Source organism: Aplidium turbinatum, chromosome 7 (assembly GCF_918807975.1).
Source record: "Aplidium turbinatum chromosome 7, kaAplTurb1.1, whole genome shotgun sequence".
Classification (NCBI taxonomy): domain Eukaryota; kingdom Metazoa; phylum Chordata; class Ascidiacea; order Aplousobranchia; family Polyclinidae; genus Aplidium; species Aplidium turbinatum.
Window position 1 is genome coordinate 33,265,816 of NC_137478.1, and position 20,072 is coordinate 33,285,887.

The window sequence follows — 20,072 nt, forward strand, 5'->3', positions numbered from 1 at the left end:
ACAAATTTCAGTAATTGCTAAAACCACGTTCTCAAACCACAACCGTTGGAGGTAGCTACCGAAACACAAAAAAAATCATAACAAAACTATTTGGAAAAACCTTTCGAAAGTTGCAATCAACGATTCCTTGTGTAGAGAGATTATGGGGTGGTTCGTTCTGGTTTGCAGCTGAAGTTTGCTGTGTGGCTTTCTGTCAAAAGTAGGCTACCAACTCATCCAAAATGTCTTGAAAAATGTCATTGTTGTAGCCTACAAATGGTTTAAATTTGTCCCACATGCCCGCAACTGCACAACAGACATACGATGAAATTTTCATGGAACTTCAAACTCATCGACGATATCTTTGAGTTTGTTGATACATTTGTCAATTCCAACAACTATCGAATCCTTTGCAATGTAGCCTACGGTAGAATACATTTCCTTCGAACGATTCAGCTAGTTAACTGGAGTTATAAAAGCGTTCTGTCCTCAGGAAAACAAAGTCATTATCTTTTAAATTTATAATTGCCACTGCAACTTTAGCTAGCGAGTAGTAGCCTACTCTTCTCAGCTTTCTCTTACTTAGATTACATCTTTCTTTAATTTCATCAGTGAATCTTGTTTAGGACCGTATAATCCACATAATGCAAAGCAGTCACAAATTTAAAACTGCTAGTTGTAGGCTACTTTAGCATTGACTCAGCTTCCGATCAAGCTCTTGTTGGTTCTAACTTGATGCATTTAAGAAATGTCTTTAGAGCTCCAATTGCAAAAGGGTAATGTAAAGCATTGGGTTTGATTGCACCCCGCCTTGATTACATTCTCGAAGTCAATTTTCTTTGCAAGATGATAGGACAGCTTTCTTTAGATTTTTCAGAATTTTTCCTCTGACTGGGCTATAACTTTAAAGATGCCACAAGCTTACAGATAATCAATTACTCCAAAAAGGATAAGACATTTAAACAACGCTGTCTGTAGGCAACATTATGAATTCCAACTAGATTTAAGCAACAACATCCATAAACAGAAAACTCAAATAAAGAAAAAACTCACTACCTTCCAAATCACATCATGAAAAGCATGACTAACAAAAGGCTACTTGACCACACGAAAACAGAAGATCTTTTAACTATGACAAAATTACATCCAATTGCAGCAATAAGTTAATAAAATCAAAAGTTTTAAAACTGTTCGGCTACACTAAAAGATCACAATTCGGAATCAGCAAAGTTTGCACAGAAGGAAAAAGAAAACGTGGCAGACAACCAAAATGATGGCAAGATAACATTCAATCATGGACCGGACTCAACTTGGCGACACTGGGCGAGCTGGCTCAAATCGCCACTCTTGGAAGCAAATAACTCATGTTGATGCGCAATCTGATGCATAAAGGCAGAGATAATGACTGATGATGATCCATAAACAAAAAATGTACAGGATTTACTTTCTTTAATCGTGCTTGGACTGATACCTTTAACTTTCCCAGATAACTTATGTTGGATACAACATCCTATGCCTGGCCAACGCAGATTTTGAAGTTAAGGTTCAGTTGTCAAGCAAAAATAGTTCCCGCTTAGCTAAAATAGCGCCAGTTTTCAAGTTGAAACTATCAATACAATCGAAACCGTTCAGTGATACAGAAATCCTTTCAGCTTAAGATTTTAAGTCTTGAAGCTGTTCAACATCGCCTACCTTATAGGCTAACACGAAAATGATTTGTTCTTGATGAAAAGCATCGAGAGTGACATTTACAACGATTGAGAAATACTTGGAACTACGCACTTCATTTAGGAATTTGTTGATTTTTTAGTTGGTACATTTTTACTTTAGTACTAAAAATGGGCCCCCCTCAAAAGTGCAAAAACAAAAAACTACTCGTTTTTCCTTTACAATGTTTTGCTAGGGGGGAAACTGGCCCGACTTCCCCCCCCCCCTTCTCGGAGCCACTGAATCCATCCACTTGGTGCCGTTGAATGAAGAGCATGTCTTCAAAATGCGTTTCTGAAGCGAACACTTCATACTTCCGAACCAACGTCACTTGATGCGGAGCTTTTTTCGTCCATAAATCCGGGAGGAGGTTGTCACGGAAGTATGAATTCTACTATGAATTTGACCAAATTCATCACATTCAACTGGAATTCCTGTAAAAGTTCGAGTTGCAAAATTTGGTGTAGAAATGAAGTTATGTTTCAATTTTTTTTTACGACCACGAAAATATTTTAATGATTTATATTTGACGAACGTTTGTAGCCAATAGTTTTTTTGTCTTAGAAAAAATTTTAAAAAAAGTTTTAGAAAAATAGAAAAAAATTTTTTTACAAATCAGTGAAGAAAACTTTAGAAAGCAAACAATAAATTTTAAAGCCGGCCTAACCAGGACAGGAAAGTCAGAAAACTAAGGGGCTGAAGTTCTATGAGCGCTTGTGGTTGGTAATTGAAGGAACTAGACTGCTTTCGCAGACTAAAAATGAGTGAGGGGAGGGTTTTGTAGGTTATTGTGAATGAAGGGCTATGAGGTCCAATAAACTGTAAACGAAACCCGCAAGTTCCTCAAATTAATAGGAATTGGAAGGTAGGGGAAGTCCCAGAAACGAAACTAAACAGGCGGCAGTTGCTCTTTCATCTTCTCGAGAAGATTGTCGAAATATTTGAAGCGGATCAATTGCGACTTTGCTTCGGCCAGTCTATCACCCTTGAACGATTCGGCGATAGCATCGGACAGGGCTTCCACTTCCGCTTTTAGACTTTTATGTCTGTCGCGTAGATCCTCTACGGATGTTGTTTCGGCAATCTGTGGATGTTTTAAAATGTCAACAATTTAAGAACTTCGTGATTACATCTTATTTGAAAATTCATTTTAACCCCGGAATGCAGAAGCCGGTTTATATGACGAGGGCAGCATAATTCTTCAGTTTTGCCTTAAAAGTGCAAATTGTATAACTTTTCCGGCTAATACGTGATTACCCAGACAGCAAATCAACTAATTTTCACATTGATTCAACGTTTGCAGACCTTGTAATAAGTCAATGTCAAAAACGATTGATTTGCTGTCGGGGTAATCACGTTAATAAGTTTCAACCTGCATACATTGAGCCGGCAATAGCACCAGCTTCAACAATGTGGGACTGCAAGAAAACATAGGTTTGTCCACCGCTTTACAGAGCACAAAGACAAAAGAATCAGTTCAATGATCATTTTTATAAATTGTATCACGATCTTCCGCCCAAATGTTGTTCTGGCATTTTCTCACATCGCCAAATGTTTGTGGTGTTCTAAGAAGGCAATCAAGGTCGTGCGCCCCGATAGCTCGGTTGGTTAGCGCGTGACTTCTTGAACGAAGAAGCTTACAATGCGTTGTTCAAGCGCACACCCGAGAGTCGAACTAGCGCCGCTTGAGCAACGCATTATAAGCACTGTTCTCCATTCAGCGGCATCCAGTGAATGGAATAATTCCCCGGCAAGAAGACTTCAACAATCAGAAACTTCACTCTGTCAATCTCGGTAACCGGCCCTGCGTCAAAAGCCTCTACAAGTATGCGAAACTACCAGGAATAAGCAACCAAGGCTTTGTCAGTCCGAGGATAAAGATTCAAAACCAACCAAACTAAGGAAACGTTTTCATTTTTTCAAACAAACGCTTCGGGGTCATTTCTTCTACACGGCAGTGTCAGTGACACCTTGACACGTGTGAGCCGGTGCTGATTTTGTTTTCATGATGGGCATCGCTAAGGAATTGGACAGTTCTTGTGGGAAAAGTTAACAGGGCCGTTAAAGGGATAATTTGGGCACCGATGCGATTCTTGGATCAAAAATCAAGACACTTCGAAGAAACGTCCTGATCCTTGGAAAGATCTCCCGAATCGGGTCGAGTCGCCGAAGCGGGTCTAAAAGTACCAGACTGGCAGTAACAACATGACTGGAACAAAACGTGTCAGTGGTGCCAGAGCCCGTGTTAATTTAAAGGTGTGAAACTTTTCCATTGTGGCCGAAAAATTGAAGAAAAACATGACGAATGATTTTGCTATATCAACATTCAGCGAATCTCTTTAGTTTCATTTCAAGTTTATTCCTGACCATGAAAGCAAAAAAACATAACTTGCCATAACATAGCATGAGTCTGGAAAAGGGTAGAAGCGCCAAAACACAAACATTGAAGCGTGTTAGAAAAAGAAAGAATTTACTAAATACAAGGATTTATCAGAGTGGCAACACTTTAGTTTGTTATCAACCTGCCCCACATAGTTTTAGTTTCGATTGCTTGTAATTAGTGGTAATAGAAATACCTCGCAGGTGATGCGATTGAAATATTGATTTGATGAGATTAACATGTCATTCTTCACCTTGTTCAATCAATCACTGTAATGAGTCAATCAGAGCTCCAAGATAACTTCTCACCTCTTCGTTTAGTTCCATAATTTCCAGAAGAAACTCGGGATCGTCCGCGCTGACATCCTCCCCCAGGGTAATCCCTGCAACGAGCCAGTTCATTGTCGTCACAGTTCATTGACGTCACAACACCACGAAGACGGTGCACGGTCGTTTGGTTGACAGACATTTGGTCGACAGGACGTTTGGTCGACAGGACGTTAGGTCGACAGAACGATTTATTTTAGGGTTAGGGTTAGAGTCAGGGTTAGATTAGGGTTATGGTTAGTTAACTAACCCTAACCCTAAAATAAATCGTTCTGTCGACCTAACGTCCTGTCGACCAAACGTCCTGTCGACCAAATGTCTGTCGACCAAACGTCCTGTCGACCAAATGACCGGGTACCACGAAGACGACCCCACAAATCCAGGCGCGGTACAATTATGAACATTTAAAAGTGCCCCGCAGCTTCATTTGCTCATGGTACTAGGAAAAGGTGCAAACACCCAATTGCGTTACTGGCTGAACTCATCATTTCCTTTCAATGTTTTTTTAAATTTCATCGTAAGCGACATGAGCTGTTTGGTTTCCTTCTTTTAGCACGCAATGACACGTGACGTCACTTTCATACGTGTCCACCACAGCAGAGCGTTCCTACCTTGCAGTTCCAACATGTAGAGGCCTCTAGCCAGCGGCTTCAGTAAAGTGAAGTAGGCTTTGTTGAGCAGGGATGACACACTCTCCGATATCTGCGCCTCTGTCGGGCTCTTCAACGTGAACTTGTCGGGATGAAGCGACACCTGGTGGCGACATCTAAAGCGATTATTAGTCGACAAACTCGTCGATAATTGTCATGGTTTCACTTTGATGCATACGAATCATTTGTACTTTTGTGTTTCCTGTGATAGTCATTCCAGATTTTATTCACTGCAATTGAGTTTTATATCTTTCAAACGTCGAGTAAAACATTAATCTCATTGATTCTTCAGCTTGATTTGGTTGAACACAAATACTTTTTAATGGAAGAAAATTAAAAACCTGTAAACCTTTGAACTTTGCCTGTAGCTCGGTGAGCGGCAATTGGAAATCCGGCTTCATATCGAACAGAGTGAAGTAATCTTCACTTGACTTTACAGGGAGGACTGTGCCACAGCTTACGCAGAAGAACTTGGATGTGATCTCCAGCTTTGCTCTGTGAGGAGAAACATTACATTTTAGTTTCAAACGTCTAGCTATGTTACAATAATGTAAAAAGCAGCTTTTGCCAGCTGGGTCTACAAACTGATCAAGCAGGTAGCTTGAAACTTTGATGTGGGGCAACACTGGTGACAAGTACAAAGGAAGTTTCCCAAAGAAACTAAACTACAACATACTCCACTGAAACCATTTCCGTTGTTTCCTATGGCATGTTGAACTTTCTAGTTGAATTGCACACGGCAGCCCTGCAATACTCAGTGCGGAATCTATTTCTATGATGTGCATTTATTACACGTTGCAACCATGTGCACTGGTCGGGAAGTCAAAAACACATTTACATAAAGTCGTTATCTGCCATCCATTATAAAAGTGATGCATCGTGAGACTGCCTGCCCTCAGGTGGACATTTGAAGAAGCACAATTTTCTTGCCCATACACTATTTGTCACTACACAACTTTTATCATCAGCTTCTTGATGGAAAGTCCACCTGATGAAGTTATGATCATGAGTCTAGTGCACTTCATCGTGGTCATTGGATGCCATATAAGAATTGCATTGGGCATTTTATTGACCGGTTCAAACATACCAAGGACACAGAGATAGGAATCCGAGATATAAGTTTGTGTTGTTCATTACAATGAGACCATGGATGACAAGCTCCTTGCCAATTGAAGCTTCTTATGACACAAGTTATGACTTATCGACTACAAATGAACCAGCCCAGACATGTCAAAAGCTACTTCCACAAAGTTTTCCAACAATGTGTCGTATTTGTCGGAGGAATTATTGTTTCCAATGAGGCCTCATGCTTTTAGAGGATGATAGAAAATTTTTAGAAAAATAATCATGCATTTGTTAGACACCCAGCGCAATAATACCTGCTGTAATCGCCTGAACACAAAAAACTCAAACCAGAATGTTGATGAACATCATCAAGTGACAAACAAGCTTTTCTTGCCATATTGTGAAGATGGAAAAGTTAGAACACACTGCTTTTCAAAGAAATATCAAAGGCAAACAAGGTAGTAGACAACAGCGTCTAACTTTTATCAATAACGTCAACGATTATCTTCATGTTCTAACTACAACAATTTTTAATACAGTTAAATCCCGAAATAAATGGAAGGAGATGGTATTATACACAAAGAAGTAATCACCTGCACTTCCAACAAACTCCATCATCATTACGTAGTTTAACAGATTCTACCATAGTCACATGGCAAACGGAGTAATTTTTTCTCAAAGTCACATTCGTCTTTTTTAACACAAGGAATGCATGGGGATGGAGGCATCTGGAGCAATGATGCGATGAAGAAGGGTGTCGAATGGAAAGCGGACGTAGTGTCTTTGTACAGTCTGCAAAAGTAAAAACGAAGCCTTAATTCACAACAGGCACCTACAATCCATTTCGAAGCAATATTTTTCCCTTGAAAAGATGCATATATGCAAAGAAGGATGAATAATCTGTTCAAAAACTACATCCTCCAAAGTAACATTTTTTTGTAATAAAACGTTTTATCAAAACAAATAATCAGAATTCTAAAAGCATCTTCATGAAAATCCCATCAGATGATAAAGAGTTTGCTTTGTTGAACCATAGACAAGCAAAACTAAGTAACTTTAGCAGGTTTAACATGTTTTATTACAAAGAAATATAACATAATTAAAAAAACAACTCAAACGTTTTTGACACGTACTTGTGTCCTCATCAGCAATTACATCCGAAATATATATAAAATGAAAATTGATAAATTTGACTAATGACTAGGCTATGTCGTTACAGGTATAAAACATAGTCAAATTTATCTTACAATTTTCATTTCAGGCATATTGCAGATTTAAGTAATTCCTGATGAGGACACACGTACGTGTCGAAAACGTTTGGGTTGATTTTTTTAATTATGGGTCATTCTATTATAATACAGTCACACTGTGTAACCGATCCTCTCAGAATTTCTTCATTTTTTAATATGTTAGAGCTACTGGGAAAAGATGAAGATTGGCATTTACGCTGTCAAAATCCATCAAGCGGTTTTCAAGATATCGACAGTTACATTTTTGCCACTAGGGGCGCTGTTTTCGCATCACAAAAACAAAAATGGCTTATAATTCTTATTTTATAAGATACAGAAATAATGAAAATATGTATTCTTATTGTTTTTGGGGCAAGGAATTCAAATATGTTATTACATTTGTGAAAAAAGCAAAGGGAAACACTTTATTTTATTGAACAAAAGTTTTGGGGTGCTTCATTTCAATGCCCCATATCTCAAATCTGCAAAAAGATTTTTTCCCCCAACCAATGCTAAACTGTCAAGAAAAGCTACCGGCTTCATGTGCAAAAGTATGATAAATACGTTTTGTTTCAAACTTCTGCAATTGACAAAAATGTTTCATTGCTATATTCACAATGTTTTCAATCAATAGACTTGAAGTATAATACATGATCACATTTTATTCTATTTGAATTAAGGCACTAATGATGCTCTACAGTAGCAGAGCAAAATGCATATGCCATAAATCGGGCTCTGCTGATTCTCCATGCACTTTTAATAAAAAATACATGAGCACACAGCATATGCAATATGCATTATGATGTCAATCATAGTAAATATTCTGGAGTAACAAGATATCCAGGCTATCTGTTTAATGTGTAAAAGTAAGATAAATGTAATTTGTTGCAAAATTTTGCAATTGTCATGAAAAAAACATTTTATGGGTACTTCAAAATACACTTCTACACAGTACACACTAGTTAGTAATGCTATTTATGATTTGATATATAGATTGAATGTAGAGCATACACAAAACTGCAATATATCAGGATTAAAAAGTGCCAGTGATAAGTCAAGGAGAAACCAAAATAATGAATGCAAGATTTTGCAGGGTTGATCGGTTTAAACTGGGGCGGTTTAAACGGCCCGGTTAAAACCTGGTTTAAACCGGGCAGTTTTGACCACCTATTACTGGTCAAAACCCCTTTAGTGTATGAATCAAGTGCTTTTCAATTGAATTAAAAATATTACCCTCCATGTTATTGTTTAGTAATGATGTTCAACTATATTTTGTTTTGATCAACAATAATCTAAATGCTGGATTTGGAACAAAAAATATTCAATTTCTCTGTTTATTTTTGATATTTCAATCAGTTGGTATTTTAATTATTGATATTTCAATTGCGTGGTTATTTTAATTATCGAGAAAATTCAAATTCTAACAATAAGTTTCTGATAAACCAAAAAATGCTTGATAGAACGATGAACCATTTGCACAGCCAACTGAAGTACAAGAATTTATTCCAACATATTTTTTTTTTATGAAAAACATTTACCATAAAATTTGCGCAACATTTTCCCTCCCGTTGCGTAGCACATAAGACGTAGCATGACATGTAATTAAGGTAGTAGTCTTAACGCTGTTTGATGTCTTGTTTTTGGCGGTGCTGAAACAAGAGAAAAATCCAAGATAAATATAATCTTTCGTATGAACTTTACAGGCAGCCATCTGTGACTGCCTGACAGGTCGGTATTGGCGGCCATTAATGAAAGTTCAGGCGGCCATGGCCGCCAGCTATTTCGAGGCCTGCATATCAATATGGTCACAACTGCTTTTATATTTCCTAAATAGCCCATAGTCCAGGTAGCCGACCATTCACTACATAAAAATATTCTTCTGGGTTTTGACCGTTTAAACCTAGTTTTCACCGGTTAAAACCAGGTTTAAACCGCTTCAAAGTGATCAAAACTGGTTAGAGATCAACCCTGATTCGATAGTTTGACAAAGATTTCTTGCTAATTAGTACAGTGGCAGCCAACCCTCAAATAAAGAGAGGGCACTCAATGATGATGAATAGAAAATTACAGCTTCCACTAAGATAAAAACGCAAACTCTGCATCAGTAATTTGATAAACACGTCCAGTTCTGCTGATGCTCGGTGCAGCAACTTTTGATATAACTTTTGTCTTAGGAACATATAAAATATCATCATGTTTTGGCCATTGAAACGTTTGACATGGCCCACTGGGATGCATGAACTTGACTAAAAGTTCTTCATCAGCTGCTGTATCATTCAAGATAATACCAATCCACCATGCCTGGTCGTATTTCACTGCAACATACTCCTCAACATTGAAGTTTTCAGTTTGCTGATGGCTATCAAAAAATTTGAAACAACCTGCAAACAAATGATCCTCTGCTGCGAATTTAAACCTGATGCTTGCAATACATTATAAGGAAAACAAGTAATAGCTTCTGGTGCCTGGTATTGTGTGGCCTTGAATGTATCTTTTATTTGAAGCCAGTCGAATATCAATGAGCTTTTCTTTGGATAAAAAATAAAAACTGATTGAAGGCATAGCTGATTTGCAATAACTGTAAGCATCTTTCGCTGTCAGAATTTGATTTTGGCATGGCTGAGCTAAACTTTTGTGGAAAAGTTTTCGCTTAATTGCCCCACCAAGTCCATCAAAAGAAGTCTTGTCATGACTTGTAACGAAATTCCAATTTGCAGAAAATCCCAAGACCTGTTGATGATAGGTCAGACTTGAAAAAATTTTGAAGTTTTTTGTATTTCCCAGGACACCCATCTGAAAAGTACATACTAGATGGGTTGAATGAATGGATAGTTTTGTTTCAAATAGTGAGCCAATTCTTCTTGCATTGCAAACACAAAACTTGTATTATGATTCAGGTCATCAAAAAAGAAGGCCATGCTCTGTTGAATATGAGATGAAGTAGATACTGTAGAGCATCATTAGTGCCTTGATTCAAATAGAATAAAATGTGATCATGTATTACACTAGTCTATTGATTGAAAACATTGTGAATATAGCAATGAAACATTTTGTCAATTGCAGAAGTTTGAAACAAAACGTATTTATCATACTTTTGCACATGAAGCCGGTAGCTTTTCTTGACAGTTTAGCATTGGTTGGGGGAAAAAATCTTTTTGCAGATTTGAGATATGGGGCATTGAAATGAAGCACCCCAAAACTTTTGTTCAATAAAATAAAGTGTTTCCCTTTGCTTTTTTCACAAATGTAATAACATATTTGAATTCCTTGCCCCAAAAACAATAAGAATACATATTTTCATTATTTCTGTATCTTATAAAATAAGAATTATAAGCCATTTTTGTTTTTGTGATGCGAAAACAGCGCCCTTAGTGGCAAAAATGTAACTGTCGATATCTTGAAAACCGCTTGATGGATTTTGACAGCGTAAATGCCAATCTTCATCTTTTCCCAGTAGCTCTAACATATTAAAAAATGAAGAAATTCTGAGAGGATGGGTTACAAGATTTCAAAATTTTGACTGTATTATAATAGAATGACCCTTATGTTATGGTATATTTCTAAGTTGTAATAAAACATGTTAAACGAACTAAAGTTGCTTTGTTTTGTTTGTCTCGTCAGATGATTGCCATAGAACTTGTACAGGACACTACTTGCCATGTATGGAAAATGTTAGTAAAAATACATTTCATCAATGAACAACCAAAACTTACACACCAAAGGCAGTAACTTCTTCATTATTAAAGAACCATTAAAGTATAAAGGTTAAAATTAATGGATATAATAATAAACTTAGTATCTAATAATAAACAATAATGAGCAACGTTAAACATGAAAGTGTGGATGTGCAATACCAAGCTATGACCGACCATACACAAGGTGTGTATGAAATCAAGGATGGATCCAAGGGGGGGGTGCGCACCCCCCAAAAAAATTTCAAAATGCCAGCATAAAACTCAGAAATATCAAGTGACACATTTCATCAAAACATCAACTTGACATCTGCACTTAATGCATGGCCATTGGCCATGTTGATCTTTTTTTGCCCCTTCAACTAATATTTAGTTTTTTTTTACAAATTGCTATTATTTTAATAAACTAATGGTATTAAGATCTACTAGTATTACTTTATATTTTGGTAGATCATAGCATTTTACATCAGCATGTAACGAATTGATGCTGTGTAGATTATGGAATGTGTACCGATGGAAATAATCATGTGTTTTGTACTCCTCATGTTTTTAAACTTTAGAATATTTCCCAAAATTTCATCACATTCTTGAATTTGTTATACCATAAGTGTTTTTTATTCACGTTTGTTTTTAAGACTTGATTTTTCATGCACACTTTTTCCGTTTTCAGGTCTTTATTAATATTAAACAAAAACATCTGTATTAACAACATGAATGCTTATCAGTATGCCAGTATACATTTTTGCTCTCAACAAGTTAGTTATATAGCCTACAATGCTTCTTTTAAATGGTAGGCTGGTAGCCTAATGGTAAAACCATTTTTTTACAGAAGTATTGTATATAACTAACTTGAGAGCAAAAATGTAATGGGTCGTTCGGCAAACACAGTCACATCCTCTTATGACGAACGGAAAATTACCCGGAGAAATTCTCAAATTCCAGCAAATTAAAAAACTCTAACTTTATTACTCACATTTGATAAGACATAAAAAATTGGGCTGTAGGCTACTTAAATTAACAATTGACCATAAAAATGCACTTTGGATCAAAATTAAATTTAAAAAAAAATGCTTCCGGGTAGTATCGAACTCATTGCCTTTGGAATAGCAACCGGAGAAACATAGTACGCGTGGCGCGTACTGAATAAAAACTGTCGAATTTAGAACTTATATAGGCGCTTCTTGTCTTTTGCTTTGAAAGCAAAAAAGAAAAAAGTGCCTATATAGTGACGTCATGACCGTCAAATATTGTTTCAGATTCAAAGACCGGAGCCGGTCAAATAGCCACTGCCTATAATATATGGTGAAGCGTGTGAACAGTACCGGTAATAAACAGCATTTAACCAAGAAAAGGCTGTTTATGTCTTTGCCATTTCCTTCACTATTTTATAACCTTAACCTTCTTGGTTAGGTTAGGGACACAAAATAGTAAGGCAGTGGCTATTTGACCGGCGCCGGTCTTTGAATCTGAAACACTATTTGACCGTCATTACGTCATTGCCCAGTCACTTTTTTTCTTTATCTCTTTCAAAGCAAAAGATGAGAAGCGCGCATATAAGTTCTGAATCCAACCATTTTATTCAACTCGTTATGTGGCGCATGCGATACGTCGCCGCTTCCTATTCTAGAGGGACTGAGTTCGATATTACCCAGAAGCGTTCTTTTTTTTAACTAAATTTTAACCCAAAGTGCATTTTGTTGAGAGCAAAAATGTATTGCTTCGTTCGGCAAACACGGTCACATCAATCAATCATTTTATTTTTCGTCATTAACGCGTCCGGGACGAAAAAGATACTAACTACAAAAATCGATACATACAGACCTCCCAGCACGTTAATGAACAGGAAGACGTGGCAAAACCTTGAAAAGTTTAAATCGTGCCTGAATTGAAAAATTATGTAGGCTAAGTATATACCGTATCAGTAGTTAGCACGGCCACAATCGGAAAATTACCCAGAGAAATTCTCAAATTCCAGCAAATTAAAAAAACTCTAACTTTATTACTCACATTTGAAAAGACATAAAAAATAATTAAAAACTGACTAAAAAATGCACTTCGTGTCAAAATTTAGTTAAAAAAAACAAATAAAAAAAAAGAACGCTTCCGGGTAGTATCGAACTCAGTCCCTCTGGAGTCGGAGGCGGCGACGTATCGCATGCGCCACGTTACGAGTTGAGTGAGATGATTGGATTTAGAAGTTATATGCGCTTCCCGTCTTTTGCTTTGAAAGAGAAAAAGAAAAAAGTGACTGTATAGTGACGTCATGACCGGTCAAATAGTGTTTCAGATTCAAAGACCGGCGCCGGTCAAATAGCCACTGCCAAATAGTAAAGCAGTCAAGACACAAAGCAACTACTTCACCCTATATTTTTAGTCAATTCCAATCTATGACATCATGGCATTTTAAACCAGGAAGGAAGGAGACTTGTACACCAGTTCCTAGTCTTGACTACTAGTATCTTTGCTTTACCATTCTCTAACCCCAACCGAACCCTAACCTAGCCCTGGAGGTTAAAAAACAGTGAAGGAAATGGCAAAGACATAAACAGCTTTTTCTTGGTTGAATGCTGTTTCACATTTGTTGCGCCGATAACATTTGTTGCACCGATAACGGCAATTTGTTGCGCCGATAACATGCATCAGAGTAGTACAGAAGGAAAACAGAAAAATATATCGTTCAAATGGATTGCCACAACCAAAAGTAAAAATGAATAACAGGTTTTCCAGCTGATGACTTTATTGGGCAAAATCGGAAAATACTAACCAACTTCAGTAGACCTCTACCTGTAGTTAATAATGTCAAGGACTTTCTAATTGTAAAGTCACAATTGGTTATTTTCGCCATGTGTTCAGTTTATTGTCAAACCTACAACTATACATTAAACTGATCCCGTCGCTCCAATTAGTGCCACCTGCCCAAGCAGTACAAGACTGGCATATCACACTAAGCAGTGGAAATAACAAGAGTGCAAAAAAGTAAACCCAGTAAATTCAATTTTCAAGAAAATAAAACTCTTTTAAGTTGTAAACTTAGGCTACAGAAGTGTTAACCTTCGACCCGTTCTTTACTGTATTGGAAGCGATCTTGCCCGGCAAAGATAGGAAGAATTTCCTGTATTAGGCTACACAGCTTCAAAAGCTAAGCATGCAAATTAAAATTTTGATGCAGAACTTAATGACGATGCTACTTTCGAAATACCTCAAAATGATACAGGAGCACTGCATCTAGGCTACATAGACTAGCGGTGGAAGATGAATTTTTCTTGGTGTTGATGAAGGTTTGGTATTACTTCTGCATTCGTACTGTACACCGTATTTTTTATTCATGAATGCATCTCATCTCATGTATTCAAGGTTGATTAGTTTGAACATATTTCGTCATCGTGATGTTATCATAGCAGCCATGAAGCTAGACTTCAAAAAGGACTAGCCTACTCAAGCACCATGATCGCCATCGACTGCACTGAAGTACGTCTCGAAACACCATCCTCACTTCACCGTCAGTCGCAAACGTACTCGAACTATAAAAGTACGAACACTGCAAAGGCATTAGATTAGTGGGAGTCGATCTAAGAAATGGGGCTATTATGTTTGTATCTCAGTTGTAGGCTACACTGGTAATATGAGTGACAAAGAAATATGTCAGAGGAGTGGATGTTTCACCTTTTGAAGCAGAAAATAGCTGCTAATGCACTGCACTTCAATGATGCTGTTATGGCCAAAAAAGGGTTTCTTATAGAAAAAGATTTAGCCTACATGGTATTGGTCTACATTTGAATATCTCTCCTTTCCTAGGTAGGCCTCAAATGAGTGAAGACGATGTGTTGAATAAGCTACACGAAGTATTGCACGCCATCGCATTCATGTATTGTAGAGAGTGGGCCATAAAAAAAATTCGTCAATTTCACATCTTCGACAGGAAAATACCAGTGACTATGCTTGGCATCACCAATGAAGTGTGGTTGGTTTGTTGCATATGTTATGCAGAATGAAAAGAAAATGTTGCAAGACAAGGTAGGCTACCACTAACGTGATCCATAATTCCCAGTCAAAATGCACACGCTCCACAATGGCCGTCCTAAATTGCCTTTCCTAGTCTGTTAGCCAACATTATGATTAAAATGAACAAGAACTGAAGTGTACCGATAACCTACAACAATTCATAAACACAAAAAATTTACTTTCACCTGCCAGCGACCTCACGCTTGCGTGCAATAACAAGAAACGTCTTCATAAACCGTAGAAAACAAGCGATTCTTAACCCTCAGACTCCGCGTAACTCAAACGTCACGCTCTGGTGATTTTGAATGTGCAAAAGGTCCATTGATAAACAGAGTAGGCTACCAAATTTTTTTCACCTTTAAAAATAACAAATTTTTATCCACTTCATTAGCGCAGAACAAAATTATGACCATAATTCTTTCCATCGATTTTTTTTCTTTCAGACAAAATTTAACTTTTTCTGTGCAATTCGCTCTTATCGTATCGAGCCAAGTCAAATCAATGTGGATTGACAGGAAGGTTACAAACTTTACAAAAGTTGAAATCTTTTTTGTCTTTGTCATTTACCAGGCTAGATTCAGTTGGGCTGCACGACCAAGTGAATTCAACTTCCCATGTTTCAAATGCCTACGATTTTTATGATAGCATTTGGTTGCTTTAACTTTTGCCGTACACCATACAGCAAAACAAATTTGATGAAATGACACTGTCATTGTCAGGTTGTCAAACTTTTCCGATAGAAAAAAAAGTACAATACGAATGATAAAAACCAAAAATTAAAAATAGTACCAAATAGTAACAAATGTTATGCAGAGTACCAAATCATTTTTTAGGGTACCAATGCAACCAAAATAGTACCAATTTTTTTACTTTTTGGTACTCCAGAGTACCAATCGGCAACACTGCACGAGAGTTGCCAAGTTGAAGTTTGCAAATTTGTAAAATTTAAGACAGTTTTAGTTCAGTTCAGTTGTTTTTATTTCTAACCATCATATCAAAACAATACACGTCAGCATAGCAAAGGTCGAGAAAAGGGTAGAAGCGACGTTGCTTCCCAGCGGCATGCAGCGAAAACTAGAAGAAATCTAACTGTGAAGCGGTAGGCGTATGATGAAGGCTACAGTGAAATACCAGATTCAATTATATTAGAGAAATAAAACAGAGTAACCTTAGCGGGTTTAACATACTTTTTCACACACAAAATAAATATATAATTTAATAGTTAACTATATAATTTAACGTTTGAGCGTTTGAGTTTATTTAAATTATGTTCTATTTTTTTGTGTGTGAAAAAGTATGTTAAACCCGCTAAGTTACGGTACTCTGTTTTATTTCTGTATGGTTCAACGAAGCAAACTCTCTACTAAAGCTTTATCAATTATATTAGGCAAATATTGCCATAGTTTGTCCCTGGTCTGACAGCTCGGTTGATCGAGTTTGTACACAAAAAAATCGCAGATCAAGCAGCGCCGGTTCTCAGGGTGTGCGTTTGAGAAATACATTTTAAGGAAAGATCTCCATTCACTGGCACTTTGTTGATGGAATAATTCAAAGACAATAACATTTCAACAAGTAGAAACTTCACTATTTAACTGCAGCAAAAGACAGAACAAGACAAAAACAGGCAGAATAAGTCGAAGTGAAATATTGTAGTCGATTGTGCATTTGTGCTACTGTAGTAGATTCACCAAAACTGAAGTTAAACGCCATGCAATTTCTACTGCGTTTGTAGCCTACCCTGTAGACAAAAATGTTCCGGTAGCCTACGCTTAACTAACAAAAGACCAGAACACCTCCCGGATAATTTTTGTACACAATAAAATGAAGACACCGTAGCCTATTAAACAATAACATATCAAAGTCAGAACAAACCGAAGGTCTGCGCCAGCGCCTCGGCCTTCGTAGATTGTGTGGCCCGTATTCTGGCACAGGTGTCTAGTCGGCGTCGGTCCGAGCTAAGGAAACTGTGGAGGAGTCGACGGTTGGTGTCGAAGCTTCTCCTGGTCCTACGAAGATGCGTAACGAGGTTTTATTTGGTCCATATGGCGCCTCCAAATTGTAGGCTACCATGTCAAGGTAGACGTGGTAGCGTACCAGGAAGATTCGGCTGCCATGGCGTATTACTTAGGCTAATTACAATTCCGATGGAACGCTGCAAGGGTCCTGACTCCACCGTGGAGTGAAAGATAGCACGTAACGAGGATCTCTCGGTTTGAACTGCCAATCTCTGTAACCGGCCCTACGTCAAGAGCCTCTACAAGTATGCGAAACTACCAGAAATAACCTATCAAAGGCTTTGTCAGTCCGAGGATAAAGATTCAAAACCAACCAACCAAACCAAGTCTATTCCACGGCAATCTTAACTTAGCCTACGCTTTTCTGGCGTGGGGAAAATATCTCTAGTTCTGACCCAGTTTATTTTATAACTTACAAACTCAGCCTATGCAAGAGCGGGCGTTGGACTGTGATGTTTCATCAGAAACAACTGCAACTTGTGCCTTGTAGAATCAAATGTAGAAAAAGTTTAAAAGCAGAAAAAAATCAAAATTTATATTTTATATCTTAGAGTTGTGAATAATCCAAAAATAAAAGAAGGAAGACATCATAGCCTATGGTTTGAGGAGTAGCTGCTACCTTGAATGAAGAGCTATAGATGGACGAACACCCAGCCACCAAGCCCTTTTTTATCTTGATTCCACTTTTACAGACAATAATGTTTTGCTGAAAAGCTAGGCTATTCTTCAAGAAGATAGAGATAAAAAATTCTTCCTTCTGTTTTGAGAATGCCTTTTACGTTTGTGTCGCATTTATTTTTTATTTTTTCTCACTATTACTGAAAGCGTGTTTTGCTTGATCATCATCAACTATACCGGTAACCAAACTGAATTTCATATTGAGAAAGATATTTTATCAAATGACATTTTTGTCATCTTTTATTAAAGTTGAACTATATGACTAGCCTACACGGCACTGCTTTCTGTGTCAAGTTTCCTTAATTGCTTGGCCAAGCTAAAAAATGTTGATTCTTTACACTGCATGCCCGGTTTTCATTTCTTGATACAAGAAGCTGTTATGAATCGACCATTGTTTTCCTTTCATTGTCATTGTTTTCCTGTCGTCAAGTTATAGCCTATCTATTTTGTGAGTCGTGCAAGGCCTATGGTGCGTTGCGCTTGAAATGGCTTTGCCCGTGGTAGGATTTCTTTGTGGGGTTTTCTTTGCCTGCCTTGCTCTTCTTTGCTATGAGCTAAACGCATCAAGACGTGTTCCCCTTACGACCATCAGCACTCTTGATAACGCACCATGGCCGATCTTCATAGCAACTGTCCATACAAATCTTAAATATATCAGCTAAAGCTATGTGGGCTAATAAAGCTATAGCCTAAATATATGTTGTTTAATTGTTTTTTTGTAACATTTTCTTTTTTTATTTTCCCTTTATATCTTAAATTTTTCTGAAGGTGTTGCGACCGTGCCAAATTTCTTTCAAATCAATAACTTACTTCGGTTTCAAGTACGTTTTAACGTTCGCGTTTTGTCGCTTCTACCCTTTTCTTGACCTTTGCTATGTTGACGTGTATTGTTTTGATATGATGGTCAGAAATAAAAACAACTGAAATGAACTGACCTCGTGGCGGTGAAATCAATTTTATTTTTGTACGCACGATGGCGCTGCTCTACAAGACATGTGAGGGAACCGAACCGCCTTGTAGAATTGAGTGTGGAGTAGAGTGGAGCTGGAGTTTTCTCGATTTTGAGAAAATGAAGTCGGTTCGTAGTTTGATTCAGCGACTTTGTATTTTAGTTAATTCAAATAAGTCCGGTACTGTGGGCCACAATTCTGTTTGTAGAAGAAAAAATAAATAAAAACTGTCTCCGCAATGTTTGGCCAGCAATTATGCTTATAGAAGTGGGCCACTGAAAGCATTGCCGTACCGTAGCCTACTACTAAAGTTAACAGGCATGAACCGAACTCAATTTGACGACTCGTGGAAACAGATAACCCATGTTGACGCGCATCTGCTTCAAGCGGAGATGGCGATTGAATATATATGTAGGAATAATTTTTGCACCCCAATGTTATTTCGTGCTATACATTACACATTGGCTAGCATCACGTTCACTCAGAAATAGATTTTGGAGTGGATTCGGAGTCTGAAATGATGAAATTTTTCTGAGTTGGATTTGAGATAAGTACTTTCATGGAGTAGTCTAAGTGGAGTCTCAAAAACCACACTCCGCTCAACATTGTCCCAGATGGCTTGCTCAAAAAGGCAACTTAAGGATGATGCCGTGAGAACGACGTTTCTCTAACTATCATCCACAGAAAAAATGAATATGGAGTCTCCACTCGTTTGCCTGCAATGAAGGTAGAGCTACCATATATCTTCTTTTAAAGAGGATTTGTCCTCTTTTTTGAAGAAAAATAGATTGTGTTCCGAGGACACTTAAAAATATTCAAATGTCCTTTTTTACATTTTCAGTTTTCTTGCTTATATTTTCAACAGGATTTCATTGTTATATGACTTTTTGGCAAAGGCTTGTAGTTGATTTCCAAAATATTTGTATTAATGTAACTTACTGATTTATAGATTCTCAAAAAAACATTGGCGTACATTTTTGATCTTTTGTTTGTATCTTCTCCTCCCAATCCCACGTTGTCTGCCTCATCCTTCATCTCTTTTTTCCATGTTTATTTAAACGTTCTCGTTTCCTCCTCTTATCCAGCTTCAAATCCATCATCCAATCATTTTCAAAGAAAAAACTTCCTCTTCATTACCTGCCCATACCATTCCATCTTTCACCATTTTTCCCTGGTTGAAAATAGTCTTCCTCATTTGATGCTGTTTTATTTTCTCCATTGATTCCATCGCTTTTCCACTGGCACATTTGCTGAATAAGCCTAAGCCTTTAATATGATTCCATTCATAACGTTTTTTATATGTTCTTTCCTTGCTTCTTTTTTGCTTTCCAGAGTAAAGTGCAACTTTCCATTTCTACCCATTATCCATCTTCCTCTACAAACTTTTCCTATTATTTTT

The 20,072-nt window shown here is 37.4% G+C and overlaps 1 protein-coding gene across 3 annotated transcripts; it reads right to left on the reverse strand.

Annotated features, from left to right (window-relative positions):
- Window positions 1–1,083: 1,083 nt before the first annotated feature.
- LOC145774308 (iron-sulfur cluster co-chaperone protein HscB-like) lies at window positions 1,084–11,137 on the reverse strand. Of its 3 annotated transcripts, none has more exons than XM_082585519.1 (6): window positions 11,050–11,137; window positions 6,701–6,899; window positions 5,384–5,537; window positions 5,004–5,145; window positions 4,375–4,448; window positions 1,084–2,770 (listed from the first exon to the last, which is right to left on the reverse strand). In XM_082585519.1, the coding sequence occupies exons 1-6, from the start codon at window positions 11,072–11,074 to the stop codon at window positions 2,576–2,578; spliced, it is 789 nt and encodes a 262-aa protein (XP_082441645.1). In that variant the 5' UTR covers window positions 11,075–11,137; the 3' UTR covers window positions 1,084–2,575. The 3 variants fall into 3 exon arrangements, with proteins under 3 accessions (XP_082441645.1, XP_082441647.1, XP_082441646.1); XM_082585521.1 differs by having other exon boundaries at window positions 11,054–11,121; XM_082585520.1 differs by having other exon boundaries at window positions 2,634–2,770; window positions 4,320–4,448.
- Between the last annotated feature and the right edge of the window lie 8,935 nt (window positions 11,138–20,072).